Raw genomic sequence first — 27,204 nt, 5'->3', positions numbered from 1 at the left:
CAAGTCCTTTATAGTAATTTTAATCTTCATGAATTTACTGAAGAACATGCCACTTTATTGGTGTCTTAGATGCAGGTTCTGCATTGGCAAGAATGGTGCTCAGATACCAAATGAAGAGTTTTTCAGAAGACCAATCAAGATCCAGTTCTGATGTAACTTTCTCTGAAGATGTACTGGATAAAAGTGATGATTGGATATTCATGCCTGAGCCATTAGTAGACAGTGTTTTTCGCTTGAGTGATGACATCGATAGTGAAGGTACATATACTCTAGCAATTATATCTCCTCTTCACAATGCTGGTCTAGAATTTGGGATGAAAATTCAATTTAAAGTATTTTGGCAACTATTGGACCATAAAGTAATAAATAAAAAGTAATAAAGTATATACCCCAATTTATTTGTTTTAAGGTAGAACGCTTTGTGTATAACTGTAGGATATTTTTATATAAGCCTTTGTGTATATGTGGAAAACAGTGGCAGGTAAATGTATGTGTCTTCAAAACACGAAACTAAAGTTCTTAGGTTTTAGGTTATTCACTTAATTTATTTTCTATCATTTCATTGGCTCAAATGAACTCACACTGAAAAACAATAAAGGACTAAAACATCATATCACCTGGGAGAAAGCACTTTTCATAAAACAGTCAATTTATATCTGACCTATCAGTCCTCATCCTCAAAGAAACCTGCAGAACATCTTCAAAAGATGAGCCTAGGAGCTTAATTTTATAACTTTTTGCTAGACACTAAAAATCGTGGTCTTAATAAAGACATTGGATTTATGGCTTATTACAGCTTATTACTCTTTTTTGTCTTATAACTGGAGAAGTGTTAATGGCCACTTCACCTCAAATGGTCTCTTAGAATATGTGTTCACTACTTATGCAAAACAATTTATTCCACCCTGTATTTAGCTGTGACACTCTGAGTACCTTTTCCAGACCTGAAGAAAAGCTCTGTGTAGCTCAAAAGCTTGTCTTTTTCACCAATAGAAGTTTGTCCAATAAAAGATACCTCACTCACCTTCTCTATAAAAAAAAGTCTTTATCACATCTTCAGAAAACTTAACTTAAATTCCAGGGATGCATCTTCAACATACAATCTTTCCCGGCAGTAATTATAGTAAATGTTAATGTCATTAAATAGTTACAACAGAATTTTTGCATTGCATTCAGTGACTAATAAAATTGGCTAGACAATCAGATTTTTTGCATTAATGCCAGTGTTATTTTTTGAAAATCTTGGAAAACTAAAACCATTGCTCAAGAATTAGAATTTTAACATCTTTGTGGAATCAGAAAAGTCTGACTTGTTGATATTTTTGTTATCTATTTTGTTTTTTTCTATTGCATCATTCGACATCATTTTTCATTACTGTAGCATTGTTTTCCAGAAGTATGTATGCTAGTAGATACTGTTAGTTGCCCCATATAGCAAAACTGGTATTCATTTGTAAATTGTGGTGAACAACATGAATTCTTCCAACGGGGTGGTCTTAGGATTTTAGAGGCCTGACTCCTCCTCCACAACGAATGAGTATGAGGCACACAGATCTCCTACCTCCACTTCACACGTCCAGCAGATAGGAGAGAATAAGACCGAATGGGGCCCAGATATACGAAACCACAGAAGCCACCAAAACACTCAGATATTTCCCATTAAACAATGATGGGAGGGAGAATTTATATTCACAATACCAGTAATTATTATTTGTATTAACATTTTGTATTGTGGTGGCATAAGATGTGAATCAATATATAAAATGTATCTAATAGCACCAAATATTGTTGTGTAGAGTAACTTTCCATCCAAGGTGGGAAGAAACCCAGGAGCTTCCCATCCATCCTTCTCTCTTAATATCTAAAGGAATTTAGGAGTCTCTCTGTCTCCCGCCTTTGCCAGTCAGGGCTGAGAAAGCCATTGGACCTTTTTTTGTTCATCCCATTCACCCTCCCACCATCTCTCACCTTCTCATCCGAAGGCCAAAAGGGGCCAGATGCCTTTTTTTCTTTTACCCTCTCATGCAGTGGTGGTGAGTTGAGGGGACTCCACTCTTCCTCTCCTTCCCGTTCAAGAGAAGGGGGTACTCAGAAGGCACCTCCCTTCCTTCCCTCCCAGCTTCAAGTGCTGCCACTCTGCTCTATAGGACAGCATAGGCAAAGAGCAGAAGAGGAGCCAGCAAGAGGAGGATAGAACTGCAGGAGGAAGGAGGGCAGGCAGCTATAGATTACTCAACAGCAGCCACTATAGTGGCCTCTAATGGCTGATGGAGCAATTTGTTCTAAGAAATGCTGAAGCCACAAGTCTGAAGCTCCCCTCAACAGCATGTTTGCCTGTACGGCTCAGAGCTCTCCTTCTTCCAAGCAGACGAGGATATATTTTTAAAGCTAACTTAAGTATCACAGCTCTATATTTCTGAAAATCCTGTTAGCGTGAATGCAAAAGGAATGACCTAGCAAACTAAAGTTCATATCTGGAGCTTGTTAAATTAGTACAGTACATATACTCTAGAGTATGTTCTTTACATATTGCACATTGAATTAGCCTGTCAATTCCTGCTATTATTAATGTGCTGGAAATACCGCATTACAGTTTACATTGATATGTGTATTATTTGGTTGAATTTTCTGTAGCTCTATGTCCTCACTTTGTAATAGGGAGTGAAGGTTCATTTCTGATGAAAAAGAAATCCAACTCCATTGCAGTTACTGATCTGTACAAAGATATACCCGTACAAACATATTCTCCTACTTTACTAAGGCGTTCCAATTCTCTGGTAAGATAAGTAATTTATTCACTATAAACCTCCCTAAATCCATTATATATGTTGCCTGATGGAAAACTATTATTAATGATAAAATATCAAGAAATGACTGGTGGTCACCAATATACCATTTAGTACCTTATAAAATATTCCATAACGGTGTGATGACTGTGCTCCCATCTAAATAGAGTGCTGCTATAGATAGCATTTTATTTCAGCAAATGATTATGAACTGCCTATGACAAACAGTACAAATAGCCATTCTGATCTAACGAGAACTATTTAAACTTCAGATCATATTTTTTAAACTAACTGTCATTTTTATGTTGCCAAAGAAAAGTAGCCTGTAAATTTCATTATACTTGAAATCTATTCTTGTTTTGTATTACAAGTCAGTAATTCTTAAACAGTAAGTAAGTTACTTTTTGTTAGATTTTAAGGTTAAAATTTTCATCTTTTTGAATTACTGTGTGGATGACTTGCAGATTGCTATAAAAAGAAAGTTAAACGAATTCATACATTTTTAGAGATGTAAAAATATTACAGATGTTGTTTTTTGTTCTGTTTTGGGATTTACCAGGGACCTGGTTCAGATCATGAACCATTAGTGAAGCAAAGAACAAGATTGTCTTCAGATGAATCTCACAGTAAGTCAGATGTAAAAATACATAAGATTTTCCAGTTTTTAACATTTTTTGTGGATAACTGTAATCAGTAATCCGTTGAAGTAAACTGTCTAAGCAACATTGGCACTGTTCTATTCAAGTTTGAAAAATTAGGGGTAAGTTTTCCAAAAATTTTATTTAGAAAAATTACTCCTAATACTTTAAACTTTAATAAAACAGTACAAATGTTGCTTATACAGTAAAGCACTTTTCTCTTCAGCTTTACAAAGAATTTCTGTAAGATTATGTATAATAATGTACATTCACGACTGCCCTAAGAAGCATTTTTAAAGCTATTTGTATTATGTAGAACACAAGTATACCTCTACTCCCTATAGAACCCTATGGGAATTTGAATTGCAGCTTCTTAACAGAAGTCCTCATTGGCTCCCATTTCAGCCAATATCTAAACAGCCATTGCCTTCATTGGGTGCAGCGTTAGACCTCAAATTCTGTGAATTGTAATTCAGAGATCAGTGAAATTGTGTTATTAAATTGTTGTATGTTTTACCTGTGAACATGAATGCTTATGTTTTTGTTTTAATAGAAGGGATCTCAAAATTCCAATCGCATTTAAAACGATCAGACAGTTTGTCTTCATTGGTCTCTGAGAAAGACTATATTAAGTCATTAGATCTTTCATCAAATGAGCTGGAGAATATAGATGCCATCAGTCAGAACTGCTGCTTAACTGGTCACTTGGAACGTCTTGAGAAATTGGAGCTGCACCAAAATGCACTCACAAGCATTCCAGAACAACTGTGTGAAGTAATTTTATGTCATTTTACATAATGCAAGAAAATTATCAGTTCTTTTAAGATGAAAGACCAGATTGTCATCAATGTGCCTACATGTGTACATTCGCTTCCCTAATTTGCATGTGTACAATTTTCATGCAGTAATTGAATGTGCTGTTAACCAGTTAGTTGTGCAGACATGCTCAGGTAGTTTCTGGCATATACTTACTGGAGAGGGTCAGATTGGGAAGTATATGTTACAGATAGTTTACATGATTGCATTATGTAAATGAAAATCAGAACTGCATATGTTACTTATGTGCTAAAGCAGTGGTCACCAACTGGTTGATTGCAATCGACTGGTCGATCCTAGAGGATCTCCCAGGCGATCGCGATCTCTGGCGGAACAGCGAGGCTGCCGCTAAGATAGGCTCCCTGCCTAGCCCGGCCCCATGCCGCTCCCGGAAGTGGCCAGCACAGCCCCGGGAGCGTGGGGGCAGGGGTCTCCCTCAGCACTGCCCCTGCATTGGCCAGGAACAGGGCTGTGACCAATGGGAGATGCGGGGGCGGTGCTTGCAGAGAGGGACAGCGCGCGGAGCCACGTGCCGCCCACCCACATCCCCGCAAGGGTGTGTTGGCCCCTTCCAGGAGCGGCATGGGGCCAGGGTAGGCAGGGAGTCTGCCTTAGCAACAGCAACACTACACCGCCAACCGGGAGCCGCCAGAAGTAAGTCCCCAACCCCCAGCCCTGAGCCTCCTCCCAGAGCCTACATCCCGACCCCCCCTCCTGAACCCCAAGCCTCAGCCCTGAGCCCCCTCCCAGAACCAGCACCTCATACTACCCCACACCCCAACACTCTGCCCCAGCCCTGACCCCCCTCCCAGAGCTAGCACCCTGTACCCCCTCCTGCACCCCAACCCCCTGCCCCAGGCTCAGCCCAGAACCCCCTCCCACGCTGCAAACCCCTCAGCCCCAGCCCAGAGCCCGCACCCCCTCCCGAACCCCAACCCCCTACCCCAGCCTGGTGAAAGTGAGTGAGGGTGGGGGAGAGCAAGTGACGGAGAAAGGGAGGGATGGAGTGAGTGGGGCGGGGCTTTGGGGAAGGGGTGGGGCCTCAGGGAAGGGGCAGAGTAGATCATGGGTTGCCCTTAATTCAAAAAGTGATCTTGGGCGTAAAAAGGTTGGAGACCACTGTGCTAAAGGCTTTGTGTAATTGTACTAGTTAGTTTTATTACAGCATGCATGCACATCCTCTTTATTTTACTGATATTATATAATAATTACCATTTTCTCTCATTTTACTTGATAGGATAAATAAAATAAATATGAAGTAATTGCCTAAAATATTAATTTAGTTTAAAAATTAGAAATTCGTATCTATATGTTGTACTTTTTAAAAAGAAATTCTCCTTTTCTTTCAGACTTTGAAATGTTTGACTTACTTGGATTTGCACAGTAACCGGTTTGCAACTTTTCCTACTTATTTACTGAAAATGAATTATATTGCAAACCTTGATATCTCTCGGAATGACATTGGCCCTTCCTTAGCTTTGGATCCACATACCAAATGCCCAACTCTGAAGCAGCTTAATCTATCATACAATCAACTGTCGTGCATTCCTAAATTTCTTGCGGATATTGCAGAAAACCTAGAACAGCTAATGCTAGAAGGGTAAGAATAGTGCCAGTTTCTTTGATTACTGTTTAACAAAAATTGCAGGAAATAATCAGTTTATTTCATCCAGAATAATCAGTGTTACTGTAAATTATTTTCTGATCAAAAATGTGTTCTAGTAATTAATTAAATTCACAAAAGCAAGGAGATGCAGAATCCAGGTTTCCATTCCTTTTCTTCATTTTTATTATTTTTCATTAGATGAGTTCATGTTTCTAATATCACCATGGTGGAGAGGTTTTTGCTATTCCTCTCATTCCCAAATATCTCTAACATCTTAAAAAGAACAGGAGTAGTTGTGGAACCTTAGAGACTAACAAATTTATTTGAGCAGAAACTTTCGTGGGCTACAGCCCACTACTTCAGATGCATAGAATATCTTGATTATCACTTCAAAAGTTTTTTTTTTTCCTCTTACTTAATTGGCCTCTCAGAGTTGGTAAGACAACTCCCACCTTTTCATGCGCTCTGTATGTGTGTATATATATCTCCTCAATATATGTTCCATTCTATGCATCCGAAGTAGTGGGTTAGTAGCCCACAAAAGCTTCTGCTCAAATAAATTCGTTAGTCTCTAAGGTGTCACAAGTACTCCTGTTCTTTTTGCGGATACAGACTAACACGGCTGCTACTCTGAAATCTAACATCTTAGTTTATATTTCACATTGAAAATCTTTAACTCTCTCTCTGTTTCCCTTGTTCTTTCTTCTAGAATACATGCATTGTAATATCATATATTAATCTTAGAACTATCTGTATTCTCCTTGTCTGTCCATGTCCATGTTACCTATTTCTTTTAAATTGACAGATGCTCTTTAGCTTGCAATCCTGCAAATACATATTAAGTCAGTGGAACTGCTCACATAGGGTATGTCTACACTGCAATTAGACACCCGCAGCTGGCCCGTGCCAGCTGTCTTGGGCTCGTGGGGCTCAAGTTAAAGGGAAGCCTGAATGTCTATACTGCAAGTAAACAGTCACTTGGCCTGAGCCCTGCGAGCCTGAGTCAGTTGGCACGGGCAAGCTACGGGTTTTTAATTGCGGTGTAGACATACCCTTACTTAAAGTTAATCACGTGCTTGAAGGATTGGACCTTTAATGTGTAACACTGCTCTACAGCCAAAATGCTTCTGAAATAAATGTAGTCAAACTTTACTAATTCTGGGTCACTGAGAACGAAAATGATGCTTAAAATTGTTGATTGGCTCTAGTTTTCAAGATATGCTATTGGGTCAGTATATACGACCCTTGACTTGGGAATGGCGGAGGATAAGTGAGTTATAAAGGGAAGGGATCTCAATTTAAACCAGAAATGACTAAAATACATCTTTGACTGGATCGATGAATAAATCTATGACTGGGTTTGGACAGTACTTGCTTTTTAGGCAAAACAATGAATGATGCAACCTGAAGCTGGTATTGCGTCATACATGATATGAATTGCATCATGTTATTCCTAGAAGTCATGGATGATGCAATCATAACGAAGCTTACATCACTCTGCTGAACAAATTGCCCTATATCAGCTCTAGAAATCATACAGTGTCGTGCTCTCTTATTTGTCAGTGTTTGATTTTGCAAAGGGACACATTTCTGTTTAGCCAAAGTGAGCAGAGATGCCTCGTACTTGTGTGAACAGTGCAGATAACTTCTGCTATGTTTGTGGTGAAGTGACTTTTGCATCACAGAAGCGCAGTATAACCACTATGGTTAAGAAAGCCTATCACCTTTATTTTGGCTGCAAAATTGGAGATCAGGACAAGAGGTGGGCCCCACACATATGCTGCAACACTTGTGCAACAAATCTTCGCCAGTGGTTGAACAGGAAAAGGAAATCTATGCCTTTTGCAGTGCCAATGATTTGGAGAGAGCCAACAGATCATACCAGCAATTGTTACTTCTGCATGGTGCCTCCAGTTGGGAAAGGTGTGTCAAAGAAGAAAAAGTGGACTGTGCATTATCCAAACATTCTATCAGCTATACGCCCAGTACCCCACGGAGAAGGACTGCCGGTTCCTGATGCACCAGAATCATTCTCACTTGAGTCAGACGAGGAAGAGGATGAAACTTCTGGTCCTGAACCATCAATGTCACAGGACCCATATTTTCTCCCATCCTCCTCCTCTGAACCACACCTCATAACACAAGGTGACCTGAATGACCTTGTCAGGGATTTGGAACTACCCAAGAGTAAGGCAGAGCTGTTGGGCTCCAGACTACAGCAGTGGAATCTCCTGGCAGGTGATGTTAGGGTTTCCATGTTCCGTGACCGTCAAAAGGATCTTGTTCCATTCTTCTTCATGGAAGGTGATCTTGTAGCCTGCAACAACATCGATGGTGTGATGGCAGCCCTCAACATTGTTCACGATCCAGATGAGTGGAGACTGTTCATTGATTCATCGAAGACGAGTCTTAAAGCTGTTTTACTGCATAATGGCAATGTTTTGCCATCAATTCCAGTTGGTCATGCAGTCCATATGAAGGAAACCTATGACAACATGAAACAACTTTTGAGGTGCATAAACTATGACCAACATCAGTGGCAGCTTTGTGGCGATTTGAAGGTTGTTGCTCTCTTGCTTGGTCTGCAGACTGGATACACAAAGTACTGCTGTTTTCTCTGCGAATGGGATAGTCGTGCAAGAGATTCCCACTACATCAAGAAAGATTGGCCACTCCGACAGTCATTGGAGCCTGGGAGGAAAAGTGTTCAGCATCCACCACTTGTTGAATCAAGGAAGATTTTGTTATCACCCTTACACATCAAGCTGGGTCCGATGAAGAACTTTGTCAAGGCCATTGACAAAACACAAGCAGCTTTCAAGTACCTCTGTGGAAAATTTCCAAGGTTAAGTGAAGCTAAGATAAAGGAAGGTGTCTTTGTTGTTCCTCAGATTCGTGAACTTCTTCGAGATGATGCATTTGACCATGCACTGCGTGGCAAGGAAAAGACGGCATGGAAAGCCTTCCAGTTAGTGGCAATAAATTTTCTCGGAAACAACAAGGCAGACAACTACAGGTTATTGGTGGAAAACCTCCTCAAGGCATACAAAAGCCTTGGTTGCAACATGTCACTAAAGATACATTTTTTGCACTCTCATCTAGATTTTTTTCCACCGAACTGTGGAGCAGTGAGCGACGAGCACGGCGAGCGATTTCACCAGGACATTGCAACAATGGAGAAACGCTATCAGGGCAAATGGAGCCCATCAATGCTTGCAGACTATTGCTGGACAGTGACAAGAGATGCCCCATTTAATGAATACAAGAGACAAGCCAAGAAGCGCCGAGTAGACACTGAATAGGACTAAACTATGTACATAATAGTGTTTTGCCTTTTGTTTCATAATAAATTTTATTGATATAACCCTTTTGCTGATTTTTAAAGTGTTACATAAACAGGACAGGTGAAATATTATCATGTAAAGCAACCATAAACACATGAAAAGACCTAGGTTTACAATTTATGATTAAAACTCTACTATCTACACAATATACATAGACATAAAATGTAAAAACTTAAATATCTTAGAAACAGTAGCCAATCAGTTGTTTTAATTGTCATATTTGAATTCAGCTCATCAAAATACATAATAAATAGCACATTTTATCTCTGAAGCAGACGACTTCTCAAAAATTGTAGACCAGTGTAATCAGAAAATGACACTTTATTGCACATGCTAACATTTTAATGATAAAGTGAATAAATACATATGATGAGGTATTCACATTGTCATATGCACTGGTATTGCGGATAAATATCAATCCTGATCCATCAGTCCTTACTCAGGTAATACTATTTTCAGTTTCTGTTCGCATAAGTAAAGACAGCAAAATCAGGTCCATACTCTAACTTTCCTTTTTTTTTTTTTTTTTTTTTTTTTTTAGCAAGTAGGTTTGTATAACACTTCTAATATTTGTTTTCCTTTATCTTAGAAACAAAATCTCAGGTATATGTTCACCCATATGCTTGAAGGAACTGAAAGTTTTAAACATTAGTAAGAACAATATTTCATCCTTGGCTGTTAATTTTCTCAAGGAGTGCACAAAATTGGAGCTATTTAGTGCCGGGATGAATTTACTTGGTAAGTATTCTAGGAGTTGCTTAAAAAAAAGAATGAGAGAGGTTTAGATGATACGTGGTATAGTCCAGATAGGGACAAGGCAAAGCAGAACAGTTAATGTAAAGACTGCTTGAAAAACAGCAAGGTCTAATATACAGTATTAGCCTCCTAAACATTCATCAATAGTTACCACACTATATCCATTAGCCACAGTTTACCACAACAGTTATCACATATACAATACTATTTCCCTGTGCTTTCCATAGGAAATAATTGTTGCATCTCAGGTACTGAGGTGCGGTAATTGTAGATAAATAGTAACTTGAACTTGATTCTTTTCTCTTGCCAATTTTACATCATATAACTCCATTTATTTAAATTTACACTGATTTAAGTGAGGTTAGTGAGCCTTTTGAGTGTCTGCATAGATTTCTCCTGATACTGTCATCTGACTAAGCAATACAGAGTATGATTCAATGGCTTAAAACATTTTATACAAAAAATTAACAACTAATTTGAGAAACTGTAATAAATGAATCACCTACCCTAATGAATTTATAGAAGTTCTTAAATTATTATTAGAATTTCTTACGTCTATCCAACATATAGAATTTTTTATTTTGCACATGTTTATAATCTAGTTTCTCAGTCTTTCAGAAGGTAGCTGTTATGTAAATGAAGTTTTAAGCAATCTTTTATGTACATATGGTATTTTACTACATTGTTGGAATGACAAGCATATATAGTATTAGTAACACAGCAAAATGTAAATAAGAATATTTCAATGTTGGATAACAATATGAAATTAAATATAGTGTCTAATAAAAGTTTTTTTTTAAATGTAGAAATATTTGGAGAAAACAGGTATTTTAATTCTCCTCTAAACTCTTCAAATTGGGAGCTCACTTTTCAAATGGGAGTTCCTGAAAAAGAAAATCCAAATCCTGTCTTTGGAGCTCAAGTCAACACTTGGGTGATTAAAATGGTTATTTACTCCTCCAAGTGCCAATTTGAGCGCCAAAAAATAGAAACAGATACCAGTGTTTGGAAACTAGCCTCACAATGTATCTCTAATTTTAGAAAATGACAGCTTTATAAACTAAGGTAAAAAGTGCTGAAAAATGATGCCTAAAGGAAATAATTCAGTTTCTTTTCTATTTTAGATACCATACCTAACTTGCCATCTAGCATAACAAATTTAAAATTATCTCAAAATCATTTTGTCAGTATTCCAGAAGCGATTCTTCTTCTTCCACAGTAAGTTATTTCACCTGTTAAGGCCAATGTTGTGTCCTCTGTGAAGGAAAACCTAGTGGAATGGCCATTATTAAGCAGAAAATATAGCATGTTTCTACTCAGCGTTTTCAGCAAATCATGCTAAAAAGTCTAAATCTAAAACATGGTGACCATTTACTCAAGCTAGAGTAGGTCACTTTTTCTTCAATAACTGCAGAAAGCCTGAATCCCCTAGGTAGTTCCAAACTATGAACCTCTCTTTTTTGTAAACTAAAAGATGTTTTTAGGAATGCTGAAGCTGCCCATTTTTGCGTCCAGAGTTAGAACCAATTTGTTTTTTCTGGTGCAAAGAAGGTAAAAAGGATATTGGCAATTTCTCTTTTCATTAAGTCTTGGAACTTCATCATTTTACACAAGGCAGCTGAGTCCAGTGGCTCCCTTCCCAAATGTCTATGATAAGTTCCTTCTCAAAGAATAACACTGTATATGCCCCCTAAGTTGAATTGGGTTAGAGCTGCATTTGTCTCAAATTATGCTGTTCCTTCAAAGCATTATTCATGTGAAAACTAGCCCTATTAAGTTTGCTACAGCTGTGTTAAATTTTAGCACATTGTGCCAAGTGCATTATTTTGGCCATCCTTTAATTGCAACCACATTAATACTAGGGATGTAACGAATACTCAGTCCAGACCCATGAGGCTGTTTTTTAATATGTTAACTATTTTTAAAATGGCCTAGCAACACCTCCCGCACTCACCATTATTCATGCACTTGCTCCTTTCCATTGCCACTCCCATTCCTTTCCACCACCTTTCCAAGCTCCAGAGAGGTTTACTCGCCCACTTCCTCTTGCTATCCTCCCAGCCTCAGCACTACTCTCCAACCCACTTTTTCAAGTCACTTCTTAGGCACCAGTATTGCTCTTCTATTCATCCCTCACGTGGCAGCTCCCTCCTACCACTTCTGGTTCTGGCACTGCAGCTCCATCCCCCTCTCCTATGTATCCAATATCTCTGTGGTCCCCTCCTGTTACTCCTTCCAGTGTCCGCTACTGGTTACATATTGACTCCAGCTACTTCTATAGAAGTATCTAGAACGTAAATACCTTGCGATGTCAGCTACAAAAGTGCCATGCGAACACCTGTTCTCACTTTCAGGTGACACTGTAAATAAGAAGCGGGCAGCATTATCCCCCATAAATGTAAGCAAACTTGTTTTGTCTTTGCAATTGGCTGAACAAGAAGTAGGACTGAGTGGACATGTAGGCTCTAAAGTTTTACATAGTTTTGTTTTTGAGTGCAGTTATGTAACAAAAAAAAATCTACATTTGTAAGTTGCACTTTCACGATAAAGAGATTGCACTACACTACAGTACTTGTATGAGGTGAATTGAAAAATACTATTTTTTTAATCATTTTTACAGTGCAAATATTTATAATAAAAAATAATATAAAGTGAGCACTGTACACTTTGTATTCTGTGTTGTAATTTAAATCAATATATTTGAAAATGTAGAAAAACATCCAAAAATTTAATACATTTCAATTGGTATTCTATTGTTTATCATTTTGATTTAAAACTGTGATTAATCATGATTAATTTTTTTGTTAATCGTGGGAGTTAACTGCGATTAATCGACAGCCCTAAAACTTAATAAACTTATTGAAGGAGATGCAGCTCTCAAGCTTTGTGTCTCCCAGCCCAGACAAGTCAGATAAGAGGTCCAAGAATTTCTTTCATAGTTCATACTTCACATTGAAATAAACACAGCTGCATTTGTTCAATAGATTGCACATAGAAATAAATGCGCATAATGGGGATAGCTCAGTGGTTTGAGCATTGGCCTGCTAAACCCAGGGTTGTGAGTTCAATCCTTGAGGGGGCCATTTAGGAATCTGGGGCAAAAATCTGTCTGGGGATTGGTCCTGCTTTGAGCAGGGGGTTGGACTAGATGACCTCCTGAGGTCCCTTCCAACCCTGATATTCTATGATTCATGTGTTTCTTCAACATGTAGTATACATGCAAGAACGTTTAGGGAAACACTTAGTGCCTTTTTATTTGAATCTCATAAAACACATTAAAATAAGTACATTCTTCTGATATTATATTGAAATGAATGCTCTAAGTGTGTTTATTTTAGTAAAGATGCCATTATTGTGAAGTCACTAGAACCTGGGACCACTGGCCAAATTCTGCTCTGATATATGGGTAAAAAACTGGAATAACTATTGATTTCATTTGAGTTACCCCATATTTACACAGGTGTGACTGAAAGCAGAATTTAGATTTGGTCTTTTATTAATCTGGACGGTACCATGCACACTCATCATACTGTATAAATAAAAATAATTATATTATCCCATATTGATGTAACTGCACATGCATGTATTTGAAAGTGCCACTTTTGGTTCAGTCACTGAAATAAGTATATTCATTATATTATGAGTGTTCATTTCCAGAATATATAATTCCATGTGTAAATAAATACATTAACAGTACGCTTTATTGAAGCAATCATAGTTCTCTGGTGTTCTTTTCCTTTCCCCCCCCTGATATATCCACATCCTATTTGCAATATTGTCTCAGATAATTACTGTTGCTTTCTAATCTTACTTCCTTTAAGAACATTGTTGAGGTTGGCCTTATGTCATCAATAATTTTCTAACTTCCTATCTAAATTTTCAACAGAAATTCTTATTCTAATATCTTCCCCCTTTGTTTGTTTATAACAAATTAACATAGTTATAGCTAGTCTCCATTTTATTTATTTTCTCTGCTAATTTTTCCCCTTTATTTTCTTAGTTTGCGATCAGTAGATTTAAGCAACAATAAAATCATAAACCTGCCTGGACCTATGCACTGGAAATCCTTAAACTTAAGGGAGCTCTTGTTTAACTACAATCAGATAGACATTTTGGACTTGAATGAAAAAGCATATGCATGGTCTAGGCTAGAAAAGCTACACCTGTCCCGTAACAAGTTAAAGGAGGTAAAGTATGAATTTTTAGATACTTAAAAACATCAAACCACTTTTCATATTTATACACCTCTACCCCGATATAACGTGACCCGATATAACACGAATTCGGATATAACGCGGTAAAGCAGCGCTCTGGGGGGGGCGGGGCTGCACACTCCGGTGGATCAAAGCAAGTTCGATATAACGTGATTTCACCTATAATGCGGTAAGATTTTTTGGCTCTCGAGGACAGCGTTATATCAAGGTAGAGGTGTATATGGTCTTTAAAATGATCACTTGGTTTTCAGATCAACCCTAAATTAAATTTGGTCCTTCTTACGCGACTTTTATGAACGAAGACCCTAGCAGTAAAATAGCATGTAATTAGAACTGTGTATTGCCTTTGAAAAGAATATGACTATCTTTCCTAAAGCTCTTTCTGTCTTTAATGTAGGTAAGAACAGTATTTGTCATCTTCTTTGTAAAAGGGATATAAAATTAGTTCTTTAAGAGTTACTTTCTTGTCCAATCAAGATATTAGGCATGTATACTTTAGATGATAATAATAATAACTGGAAGGAAAGAATTGGAATTGTGTTTGGTCTTATTAAAAATTTGCTTAAGATCCTCATCCTTATATATAGACAAATAAATGCTCACTTTTAATAAATGCTCAAATGTTTATTAACTTTTCTCTATCCAGATTCCTCCTCAGATTGGCTTCCTTGAAAACTTGACATCTCTGGATGTAAGTTATAATCCTGGCTTGAGTTCCTTTCCAGATGAAATGGGAAAGTTGTCCAAAGTCTGGGATCTTCCTTTGGATGGGCTTCATCTTAATTTAGATTTCAAACATGTTGGATGCAAAGCCAGAGACATTATAAGGTTTGTTATCCTATTGTTGTTGTCTGTTTTTCATGTCTTCGTGGAATACACAGTGGATGGTGTGGTAACAATATGCCCCTTTAAAGGTATCAACTGATTTCCCACGTGATCTTTGACTTAGTTATGATTCTGGCGAACCTTTGTTCCTCAAGAAAAATGTGGTTCATAGTCATATGAAAATATAATAGTATCACTTTGAGTTGACGATATCTCCAGAAAAGCATATGACTCTTATGCAAACAAAGGTATTTAATGATTGCTTAGTACATCTTTAATATGTTACAATATGTCACTCATAGAAAGTTTTGCAGTAGTTATTCAAAACACATAAGATATTTAGTCTGTGTTAAACATTTTTTAAAAATACAAAATGAACACACATACTGTCAAAAAGATTAAATTCAATATTAAATAATTTTTATGTAAATAATTTGAAAAGGGGTTGGAATGATCTTGGTTTGCTAGTTCGAGACTTCTTTTGGTATGTGTCTTTATTATACACTTCTTATCAACTATTTTTCATGACAGGTTTCTTCAGCAGCGGCTAAAGAAGGCTGTCCCTTATAATAGAATGAAACTCATGATTGTGGGAAATACTGGCAGTGGTAAAACTACACTGTTACAGCAACTAATGAAATGCAAGCGATCAGATTTGGGGACACAGAATCCTACAATAGGCATAGATGTAAAGGACTGGTCAGTTCCTGTGAAAGGCAAAGTGAAGAAAGATTTGATATTAAATGTCTGGGATTTTGCAGGTATTCTGTTCACAAACATATTAATTTATTGCCCTGATTAACTCGTATATGCAATGCTTGTTCCTAGAAACAGTCTGTAAAATCTCAAACCACATACAGCAGAATCTTGCTTATTCATACTCAGAATCAAGGAACTCATTGTGAGTTACTGAATTTTGCAAATTAGTGATTAATTGAACAAATACGTAAAACAAAAGACCCAAGGATACATCATCATTAAATGTACTTTTTATCACTTATTACTTATTTTGATAATAGTGGTTTAGTATTAATTATGGTAATGTGACTACAGAATAGTTGAGTACTGCAATTTGCTGTACAATCATAAAAATGTAGGACTGAAAGGGACATGAAGAGCTTATCTAATCCATCCCCCCGCACTGAGGCAAAATTAAGTTAAATTATAGTTAAGGTTACAGACCATAACAGTTGTATAAGGGCTCCCTCTGGTGTACTTCATCAGAATTCTGTTTGGGTAATCTGAAAGGAATATATATACAGGCGAAGTGCACACTAACCACCCTAATGTATCTATCTTTAAGTAGTTCCAATATGCCTATCACATTTGTATGTTAGAACCAAATACAATTATGGAAGAATATGAGTGAGTAGAAAAACTGTGGTGAAAACCTGATTCCATTGAAACTCAGTGGGAGTTTTGCCATTGACTTCAGGGGAGCCAGGGTTTCATCCCTGTATGTGTTTTTGGTTTTTGTTCGGTCTCTCTCTCTCTCTCTCTTTCTCATAGCCCACCCCCTCCTTCCAGGTTTCAATACGTTTGTATGTATAGGGAATTTTTTCCCTAAAAGAGGTCAGTGTTCCCAGGAAGAGGCTTTATCAAAAGATCTGTGTCTCATTTAGATCTGAACACAGTCATGCTTGGGCTCAGTCTGATCTTGCCTGTTTAAGTTCCACAGCCAATGTCAAACAGCTACGAATGTTCTACCTCTGGTGTCAGCTGTCTAAACCCGGGTCTCTCTAGATGCATTGTTCCTGTACAGCTTAGCTATTTAAGAATTTTGTGGAGGAAGAAGCAGCCTCTGAAGTTGCTAGAAACCAGTTCATCACAAGTCTGATCCAAAGCCCATTAATGTCAATGGAAAGTTTTGCAGAGAAGTGAGATGAGACTGTCAGGATTTTTGTGAGACCTAATTAGGTTTGCAGATTAGTGAACTGAGGAGAAGTGAGGTTCTACTGTGTTTCTTTCACCTGAAGGAGTGAAGTGAGGAAAGTAGTATGAAATATTTGATTTCTTTATCCTTTAGGACAAGAGGAGTTCTACAGCACTCATCCACATTTTATGACTCAGAGAGCCTTGTATCTTGCTGTTTATGATCTCAGCAAAGGACAAGCAGAAGTGGATGCTATGAAGCCATGGCTGTTTAATATCAAGGTAATAGAAGAGTTTTTATAATATAGATTTTTAAATTCCAAGTGACTCTGTGAAAGCATCAAAGAGAATTCACTTGAAACTTTTTGTATGGGCTGCTGAGCTGGTACAAACATTAAGATGAAGAAGTTTCTGGAATGTGTATTATTGATTATAAAAATGTCTTCATAATTTTTTGCAGACTTATAAAGAAGTGCAGTTTTCAGTTCAAATTTGTGCAGTAGGGTATGCATAATGAGAATTTGGCAAGTTATGATGTTATTTTGCATAGACAAAACAGTGTAAGGGGGACCGTTAAATAGTGTATAGAGAGTTCTGAACATTGGCCCTGGTTTACTTTTCTCACTGCTGTAAACTCCAGTGAAGTCAGTAAAGTTATACTGGTTAACACACAACTGCCATGGTGGGGAACAGCTCTAGCTCCTGCTGCTGACAGCCACTGCGGCGAGGCTGAAGCCAAAGTAGTGACGGAGGTCCATTAAAGTCACAGAATCCATGACCTCCGTGATCTCATCGTATCCTTAACTATCAAGTTGAGCATTACACCCTTACTCTTTTCAGTCTAACTGTACCAGTCTAACTGTACCAGATCAGTACAAAGATATTAGGTTTTTTCACTCTTCTCATAACTGTTACCTGCTATTTTCCTTCACTCATCACACAGTGTTCACATCTTGTTTCCCTGCCCCAAGGTATAAAGCCATAGTCAGTGAATTTTTAGAAAAGGCCATAACTGACATGTACTCCTTTCCCACTTTCAGTACCTCTTGTTCATTGATGCACCAATTTGTTTGCTGAAAGATTGTATTTTCCAAAAATGCGTTTGCTAGAGTATATTACTAGAGATGGAACCAAGCTGCAAAGTTTGGATTCTAGATCCGAGCTTCCCCAAGATAAAGGTGCGTTTGACTCTGTGTTTGGGATCAAACCCATTCTTGCACGTTAAAATATACTACAGACACAGATCTGTAACATTTTTATTGCCTTACCCAATCAAAACTATAAAATGGGTGTGCAGCTTCAAACGTATTTACTTTCAGATTTAGTTCTTCTGATTACTCCATCAGCAGACCTAAAATATTTCCTTGTATTACATATTTTAAAAACTCAGGTTTTTTCATAAATTCTGGCAGGATGTGAATTAAAACAAATCAGTTTTTAAAGTTCCTAATATTACTCTGCCTTCACTTTTGAGAAGAAAATAGACAAATATAAATTATGACCAAAAGAGGCAGCAGTGACAAACATGGTTGCCTTTTTGTGTTCCTAGAGTTACATATGTTGTTATGATCAAATTGTTGAATTGTGTAAACATAATCAAAGAGAAAATCATGATTCAACACTGAGATAACAAACTGTGTGGATCTTATTAACAGGCTCGAGCTTCCTCATCCCCCGTGATTCTTGTTGGCACTCATTTAGATGCCTCTGGTGAGAAGCAACGTAAGGCCTGTCTGAGTAAAATTACCAGAGAGCTGTTGAATAAGAGGGGTTTCCCAGGAATCCAAAATTATCATTTTGTAAATGCTACAGAAGAATCTGATGCTATGATCAAACTTCGGAAAACCATAATAAAGGAGAGTCTGAATTTCAAGGTAAACCATATGCTGTTCTTTACATTGAAAGTTGTTGAGGAAACAGAATGTTGTAACACTTTTTTTTTTTTTAAGCTTGAAATCAAGTTAATAAAACTTACTATAATACCTCAGACGTAACAGAATGAAGAAGGCAAATCACTATCCAAAAAATATCAACAGATTTGCCTTCATTACTTTTTTTTTGTTCAAAACTTTTCAAAACTTTAGCACAGATATCATCTAAGTATAGTTTTTGTTTGTTAATATATAAGATATCAGAAATAAAACATTTAAATTGAAATAGATGAACATTTTTCTGATGGATTGTTGGATTGGTCTGATCAACAGCTACTCACTCTTGTTGAACGGCAACATACTGCCGTTAGAAATAACAGATTAAGGGAGATAGAAGAATGTTTGGGTGATGCTGGCAGTCAGCCATTTCTAAATTCTTAAACTTGTGATACTGTGATTTGCTGTAGGACTATGCTTTTGTGTCCTAAAGGTTAATCCAGGATAATGACGATAGTGGAAAGTTCATAAAGTTGAAGTGAGTTATTTTAAAGCAGCAGTTCAGAATAGGTTATGCTGAAGATAGGGGGACCAGATTCTCCCATCCACTAACTTCAATTTGCACGGTTTAAAAAATGTGTTATGAAGGGAAAAGCAAATGTACATCAGCTGGAGAAACCCCTTAGAGAATTCCCCTTATATAGGGAGAATCTCCACTGGTGTAAAACTAGTGGAGGTAGCTCTGTTGCTTTCTGCACCAGCTGCTTCAACATGCTTGGGTGTGTCAGGTCGGGGCCAGATGTGTTGGGAGTTGAGACAAGAGGAGTAGAGAAGCAGTGTGTAGATCAGAGGCGAGGAGGAGGGTGTACTCATGGAGGAGAGAGAGTTGCAACTGGCTCCGTTAGCCTTTCTCTCCATTATGCCCAAGCTGTGGTCGAGTGTAGTGGAAAATTGAGCCCAGGATTTTACACCTAGAAGTGGGTGTAGACGGTTCTTCATATAGAGACATGAAGATAGAGAATCTAATGGGAAGACAGGGTCTAGCTTCTATTTCTGGGTCTATTTCTGCATCGTTTATGTAGTGCCATCAGTGAACATGATACTTTAAAGACACAAGGAGAAATCCTGCCCCATTGAAGTCATTGGAAACTCCCATTGGCTTCATTGTAGGCAGGATTTCACCCACAGTGCCTGCCCTAATGATCTAACAGCCCAAGTAACATATTTATGTCTAGTTTTGTGCTGTTGCACCAAATGCTGGGGAAAAGTTGGAAAACCCCCTTTCTTCTCCTTTGCCACAGTGTACCAGCATAGTAACATCCATAATTTGGTTAGGTATGTTCAGCAGTGCACAGGATGGGAGCCAGCCATTGCTTATTGTCCCAGAATGGGTATGTCTGTGAGGAACAGAATAGACCCACCTCCTATACTTCAGTAAGCTACCAACAGAGCAGCACTGGGGAGAATGCAGGATACACCTTTTAAAGGTGTGCAGTCCCACATCTCGCCATATTTTCCACGACATTCTGGAGATATTTTGCCTTAGGAAGGCAGAATTCTTAGAGGTGGTCCTCCTACCCTTACACTTCAGAGGCTATCAGGACTGTAATTTAGCATTGTGTTTAGACTTCATTGATTATAAAAAATAAGGCAGCTATAAGGAGAAAGGAGGAATTATATATTTTATAGAGCTTCTGTGAAAGGAAAATCATGAGGAAACAGGTAGGAAGATAAAGGTAAAGTTATTTAAGTTTAAAATAGGTAGCCCAAGGCTGTCAGTCTTCCAAGGGTGTAATAATATTTCTTGTCACATATAAAATCCAGCACCATGTTGTTAAGCATTTTAAGAACTTGAGGGGGAGTCTTCAGAGGAGGATTATTAACTAGATAAGTCGTTTGTGAAGCTAAATTAATACTCATGATTTCTTCTCTAGCCTCAAGGTAGAAAAGCATGTGTTACCACTGAGTAATATCAAAAGATATTTGGTTCAGTAAAACATTAATGTTGATTCCAGTAAGGGATCATGGAGAACTAGAGGGGAAAGATAAAAAGAGCTGGAACAAGTCTTATGTGAACATTTTTCATATATAAGAATCTGAAAGGCTATTGATAGATATCTAAAGAATCATAGTTGCTTCAGTTTAGGTTAGTTCCAGGTAAACACCGGGGATGATATCCTGGCCCCACTGAAGCCAATTGCAAAATTTCCATTGACTTAAGTGGGGCCAGGATTTTGCCCCAATGATTAGTTCTAAGATATGTAGAACAGCATTAGGATTCTAAACTGCTGAGAGTATGTCATTGGTAAGGCTATGTTTTAGTCACGGGTATTTTTAGTAAAAGTCACAGTCAGTAAACAAAAATTCACGGCCCGTGACCTGTCCATGATTTTTACAAAAAATACCCATGACTAAAACTTGGGCGGGGCGCTGCGGGTGCTCTGGGGGAGGGGCGGTCTGGGGGACCCTGCTGGTGTGGGGGCGGGCAGTGAAGCCCAGTACCCCCACTGTTGCTGGGGTGGGCCGCGTGGCGCGGCCAATAACCCTGCTGGTGCTTGGGGGGAAAGACTGGCAGGGGCTCCCTACCTGGCTCAGTGTCCCTGCAGCTCCCAGGTGGCAGAGAGGTCAGAGGGCTAGGTGTGCTGCTCCCATCACAATCATACAGGATTCCTGACTCAGATCTTTTCAACATTTAGCTGAACTCTGATTATTGTGGTAAGAAAGATTTGAAAAACATAATCTTTTCAGATGCCTGGTATATAATTATTTACTTTTGTATATTAATGAATTTTGGAAGTACTTTATGAAAAATTAATTTTTAAAATATGTTCATAATGTATCTTGAAGTATTTTTTTTATTTTTGTGAATCTTTAAAAAGCGGTGGTTAGTCATCAGATAACTCTTTTTTTTGTTCTATTGACATTGGTTACCTGTGTTCTCTGCTTAATTTACATCTTGCATGCATCTGTCTGAAATTTAAAAGAAAAACTAAATAAAATGTGTTTTAAGATTATTATTCATAATTACACAGATCAGAGACCAGCCAGTAGTAGGACAGCTAATCCCAGACAGCTATCTGGAACTTGAGAAGATAATTTTATTCGAACGTGAAAATGTTCCAACTGAATTTCCTGTGATTGACCATAAGCGATTATTAGAACTGGTGCAAGAAAGTCAGTTACAGCTGGATGAAAATGAACTTCCTCATGCAGTTCACTTTCTGAATGAATCAGGTACTATACTCTCTTCATTGGGGTAAAGTTTGGTGCCAGCAATGTGCACCAGGCCTGCAGCAGATTGCCAGAACATGATTGACTGAAATAATAGAATCATGGGAAATGTGAGGCTGAAAGGGACCTTGAGAGGTTATCTAGTTAACCCCTTCTCCCCGCACTGAGGCAAAGCCAAGTATATCTAGTATATCTATATCCCCAAGAGGTGTTTGTCTGATCTGTTCTTAAAAACTTCCAATGATTGGGATTCCACAACCTCCCTTGATAACCTATTCCAGTACTGAATTATCCTTATAGTTAGAAGAGTTTTCCTAATACCTAACCTAAACTTCCCTTGCCGAAGATTAAGCCCATTACTTCTCCTACCTTCAGTGGACATAGAGAACAATTGATCACTGTCCTCTTTATAACAGCCCTTAACATATTTAGTTGTGATTTTAGGTTTTAACCAATAAGCACAGATAAAACACCCCCAATACAAAAAAACATGAAATTGGTGTTTAACAGCAGAAAAACACTAGAAATGGTTATTTGTATCTAAGGACTTGTGTGCACGGAACAGTAACATGGAGTACCGGGATGTGACTTGTAAAGCGTGCTAACATATTGCACATTAATTGGTCCGGGTAGACCCTGCTGTTGCACACTAGAAGTTCCCTAGTGCACATTACAAAAAGTATTGAGGATATAATTGTATTAATACTGTAATGAGCAATATGTATAATATACATTAGTCATTACAGTATATGCAAAGAGAAAGACCTGAAACCCCCTGTAGAAGTCTCGGCCGAGGTTTGGCCCTCAGCGGGGCTGTGGGGTATCCCACCGCCTCGCTCTGGTCCGCCGTCAGTCCTGGTCCAGCGGTAGTGTGGGACAGCAAACACACGGTTAGAGGCTCAGGCCCTGAAGCAGGGGCTGAGCCAATAGTTCAGGATCCCAGGCCCTTAAGCAGGGGCTGAGTCAGTGAGTTTGTAGCAGGCCAGGACCTAGGTCAGGGCGGGGCAGCAATCAAATAGTCAGGGACCCAGGCCCTTAAGCAGGGGCTGAGTCAATGAGTTTGTAGCAGCCCAGGCCCTAGGTCAGGGCGGGGCAGCAATCAAATAGTCAGGGACGCAGGCCCTTAAGCAGGGGCTGAGTCAATGGGTTTGTAGTCCCAGCCTCTCTAGGCCAGGAAAAGGGGGAGTCTGCCACCCAAGGAGTGGGTGGCAGGGGGGACGCAGGCCCTCCCACTCCACTGCGTCCCAGCCCGGGGCCCTAGCCGCGGCGGAAACTCACTGCTGTCAGTGGGGATCCTGGCCGCAACACACTGACATAGGCTCTGACAGTGCTGCAGCCAGACTGGGGTCGGCTGCCCCCGGGCTACTTCCACACTCCCCCTTGTAGGGTACCTGGGCCGTACTGGTGTCCTCGGTGCTCTCCACCAGCATCGGTTCCTCCGGGTAGGTAGCGAAGGGTAGGTTTGGCTCCTCCTCGGGATAGCGGGAAAGGGCAGGGCTCGGCTCCTCCTCGGGGTAGCTGGAAAGGGGCAGGCTCGGCCAGTCCTCCTCGGGGTAGCGGGCGAGGAGTAGGCTCGGCTGGCCTGGTGAGTCAGCAGGCCGGTCGCGGTCTGCTGCTGTCTCCCAAGCGGGAGCTCGGCCTCAGACGTCTGCTCTCTCCGCCGGCTTGTTCTCCACTGAGCTCTGCAGGCGGGCTTTTATACTTGCGGGTCGGCGCCGTGACCTCTGAGGGGTGAGCGCCGGACCCGGTGGCTCTGCCCATGTTGATGTTAGGGGAGGTTCGGGGCTGTGGGGTATCCCACCATCTCGCTACACCCCCCCATTTCTGAACAATTACATAAAACTCAAAAATTGCTAAAAAATAAACCTTCAAAAATTAAATTACTAAACCCTGATAAACAGGAGCCCTAAACATATTAGAAGACTTTGATCAGGCCCCCCTCAGTTTCTTTTCTCAAGACTAAACATACCCAGTTATTTTAACCTTTCCTTATAGGTCAGATGTCTAAATCTTATCATTTTTGTTGCTGTTCTCTGGACTCTCTCCAGTTTATCCACATCTTTCTTAAAGTCTGGCACCCAAAACTGAACACAGTACTCCAGCTGAGGACTCACTAGTGCCAAGTAGAGCAGAATAAATACCTCCCATATCTTACATATGACAGTCCTTTTATTAGACCCCAGAATATTAGCCTTTTTTTGCAGCTGCATCACATCTTTGGCTGGTATTCTATTTGTGATCCACTATAAGATCCATTTCTGCAATACTACTGCCTAGTCACTTATTCCCCATTTTGTAGTTGTGGATTTGATTTTTCCTTCCTCCGTATAGTACTTTGCACTTTCAGTATCGTTATTGAATTTCATGTTGTTGATTTCAGATCAATTCTCCAATTTGTCAAAGTCATTTTTAATTCTAATCCTGTCCTACAAAGTGCAAGCAATACTCCCCTCCCAGCTCGGTGTCATCCACAAATTTTATAAGCATACTCCTCACTCCATTATCCAAGTAATGAATTTAAATGTTGAATAGTACTGGACCCAGGACTGAGCCGTGTGGGACCCCACTAAACACCGCCTTCCAGTTTGACAGCAAATCATTGATAATTCTTCAAGTGATTGCATATGTCAGTTTCACTGTAGGTGTGTACATGCCTTGTACACAGATGTCAGAGACTTTTTTTCCCCATCAGTACACATTGGTGTGGCTCGAGAACCCCCCTGTCGCCTTGTGCCACTGAGTGCTGGTATTAAAGGGCAGAGCTGCCCTCAAGCCATCTCAGTTCTTTCTTATGGCCAGTGATAGTTGTTGAAGCAATCTCAGATTTGTTTACTCAAGTGCTTCCCTCGTTGTAAATAGTTGAAGTTAATTATTGTTAGTTTTTCAAGTTAGTTAGCACTAGGTTTCCATGTTTTGTGTCCTTTGGGACTGTTCCTTTCTTTTCGGTACTGGGCTCGGTACCAGAACAATGCCCTACTCCCCAGGGTTCAAGTCCTGTGGGATGTGTTCAAAGTCCATGCTGATCAGTGATCCTCATCTGACCTGCCAGAAGTGCTTGGCTGAGGCCCACATTAGTGACAATTGTCACATCTGCAAGGGCTTCAAACCCCATTCACAAAAGGATAGAGCAGCAAGGCTTAAGTGCTTGCTTATGGAAGCAGCACTTTGACTCCCAGCCGAGGCATTGCATGGGGAGAGTGGCCTCCACTTCAGGTTCAGGTTGCATCCTCTTCTTCATCACCAAGATGATGCTGTTGTTTCAGTGGGAGATTCGCCTCCTCCAGAAGAACACAGGACCCATCAAGACCTCCTGAAAATAGTGGCCTTGATGCTTGACATCCAGCCAGAAGAGGTATGTTAGAGTTCTCACAAGTTGGGGGACATCCTGGTGTCTGCCACCCTGGCTAAGGTTGCTCTGCCAATCAACAAGGCAATCATGGAGCCTGTCAAGACTCTTTGGCAGAAACCTTCTTCCCTGTCTCCCAAAGCAAAACGAGAAAGCTAGGAACAACAAGCCTCCACACCTATAAGCAAGGACTCAAAAAAACTAGAATTGTTTGGTCACAAACTTTATTCCTCAATGGGCCTAGAGCTCAGAGTTGCAAACCAGCAGGCACTCCTGAGTCAATACAATTATACAGTCTGGGAGAATATTGCTAAATTCAAGGACTAATTACCAGAGGATTGCAAGCAAAAGTTCTCAGTAGTTGTGGAGGAGTGTGGACTGCCCTCCAGGACAGTCTGGATAGTGCAGATTCAGCTGCCCAAACCATGGCATCAGCGATCACTGTGAGAAGGTGTTCATGGTTACAGTCATCCAGAATACATGCTGAAGTCCAACAGACCATAGAGATCCTTTCGTTTGAAGGCCCTACTCTCCAAGAAAACTGTTCTCCAAGAAAACTGATCACAAGCTTCACCGCCGTACGTCTTCCAGGGCAACACTCAAATCTCTTGGAATCTACACTCCAGTGACAAAAAGAAAGCATTTTGTCAACAACCTTTTTGACAGCATACCTTTGCTCCCCATTCCCAAGATCCACCTAAGAAAAAATTCACTGGAGCAGTCCTTGACTCCACAAAGGCTAGGATTTTCATGCCACAAACCGGATTTGAAACCATTCGATATCTAGTACTGTACTTGAAATGAAAGTTTATCCACTCATGACAGCATGCAAGTGCCTCAGCCTGTTATGTCACATAGCACCATGTACCTATATAGTGTAGTACGCCAGGCTGCAGTTCAGGATGCTGCAGACATGGCTAGCATCAGTATATGCTCCAAGCCAGAGCTAGTCCTGTTGTCTGTGGATTGTGGACAGAACCTCTAAAAGTTTGCATGGGAGTTCCCTTCCTTCCCACATGACCAATACTCATCCTAGTCACAGACACATCTCTAGGTTGGTGGGCTGACACTGGGTCCCTGAAGCCTCAAGGTCTTTGATCGTCTTGAGAGCTAGAGGCTCACCTAAATGTCAGGGAGTTAAGAGCAGTACATCTAGCCTGCTCAACTTTCCCCCCACACACAGTGGGGAAAAATCTACTGAGTATGACATACAACTCAGCGACTGTATTTTACATAAACACGCAAGAAGGGGCAGGGTCAAACCAACTCTTCCAGGAAACAATTAATCTCTGGGACTTCTGTATAACCTCCTCAATTCAAAGCTGCTTACCTTCTGGGGAAACAAAAGAGGCTGACTGATCAACACAAGTGGTCATTATGCCCAGACATAGCCAGGTCCATCTTCCAACTCTGGGCGATTCCCCAAGTGAACCTTTTTGGGACATGGGCCAACAGAAAATGCCATCAGTTCTGTTCCTGCAGGGAGGGAGGGAGGTCCCAGCCCAGGCTCCCTAATAGATGCCTTTCTCTTGTCCAGGGAAAATTACCTTCTATACACCTTCCCTCCGATTCCTTTGCTCCACAGAGTCATATCCAAAATAAAAAGGGACCATGCTCATCTTACTCTTATAGAGCCAGCATGGCCCTGTCAATACTGGTACTCAGTCCCACTGATATGCTCGATAGAGCTTCCTCTATCCCTCCTGTTGGATCCAGATGTAATTTCCTGAGACCATGGTCGTGTTCTCCACTCCAGCCTCCAAGCTCTCTCATAGTGTGGATGCTTCATGGCTGATGCCCTTTGAAAGGTCCTGCTCACAGAATATCCAAAATGTACTTTTAAATAGTAGAAAACACTCAGCTAGGACCACCTGGCTAAGTGGAAGCACTTCTCCAATTGGT

General features: G+C 39.8%; 1 protein-coding gene across 1 annotated transcript in view; it reads left to right on the top strand.

Moving 5' to 3' along the window:
• The window catches only part of LRRK2 (leucine rich repeat kinase 2), a 139,962-nt gene that overhangs the window by 76,834 nt on the left and 35,924 nt on the right, over positions 1-27,204 (top strand). The window contains exons 20-32 of the mRNA XM_065423787.1: positions 70-258; positions 2,659-2,777; positions 3,346-3,412; positions 3,981-4,198; positions 5,590-5,840; positions 9,780-9,928; positions 11,071-11,164; positions 13,947-14,133; positions 14,807-14,988; positions 15,517-15,746; positions 17,012-17,139; positions 18,513-18,731; positions 21,758-21,959. Coding sequence (XP_065279859.1) covers positions 70-258; positions 2,659-2,777; positions 3,346-3,412; positions 3,981-4,198; positions 5,590-5,840; positions 9,780-9,928; positions 11,071-11,164; positions 13,947-14,133; positions 14,807-14,988; positions 15,517-15,746; positions 17,012-17,139; positions 18,513-18,731; positions 21,758-21,959 — 2,235 coding nt within the window. The remainder of the gene's footprint in view (positions 1-69; positions 259-2,658; positions 2,778-3,345; positions 3,413-3,980; positions 4,199-5,589; positions 5,841-9,779; positions 9,929-11,070; positions 11,165-13,946; positions 14,134-14,806; positions 14,989-15,516; positions 15,747-17,011; positions 17,140-18,512; positions 18,732-21,757; positions 21,960-27,204) is intronic.

Source organism: Emys orbicularis, chromosome 1, assembly GCF_028017835.1.
Source record: "Emys orbicularis isolate rEmyOrb1 chromosome 1, rEmyOrb1.hap1, whole genome shotgun sequence".
In the NCBI taxonomy this organism is placed as follows: domain Eukaryota; kingdom Metazoa; phylum Chordata; order Testudines; family Emydidae; genus Emys; species Emys orbicularis.
Note: the sequence above shows the minus strand (reverse complement) of the source record. Positions and strands in the feature narration are given on the sequence as shown.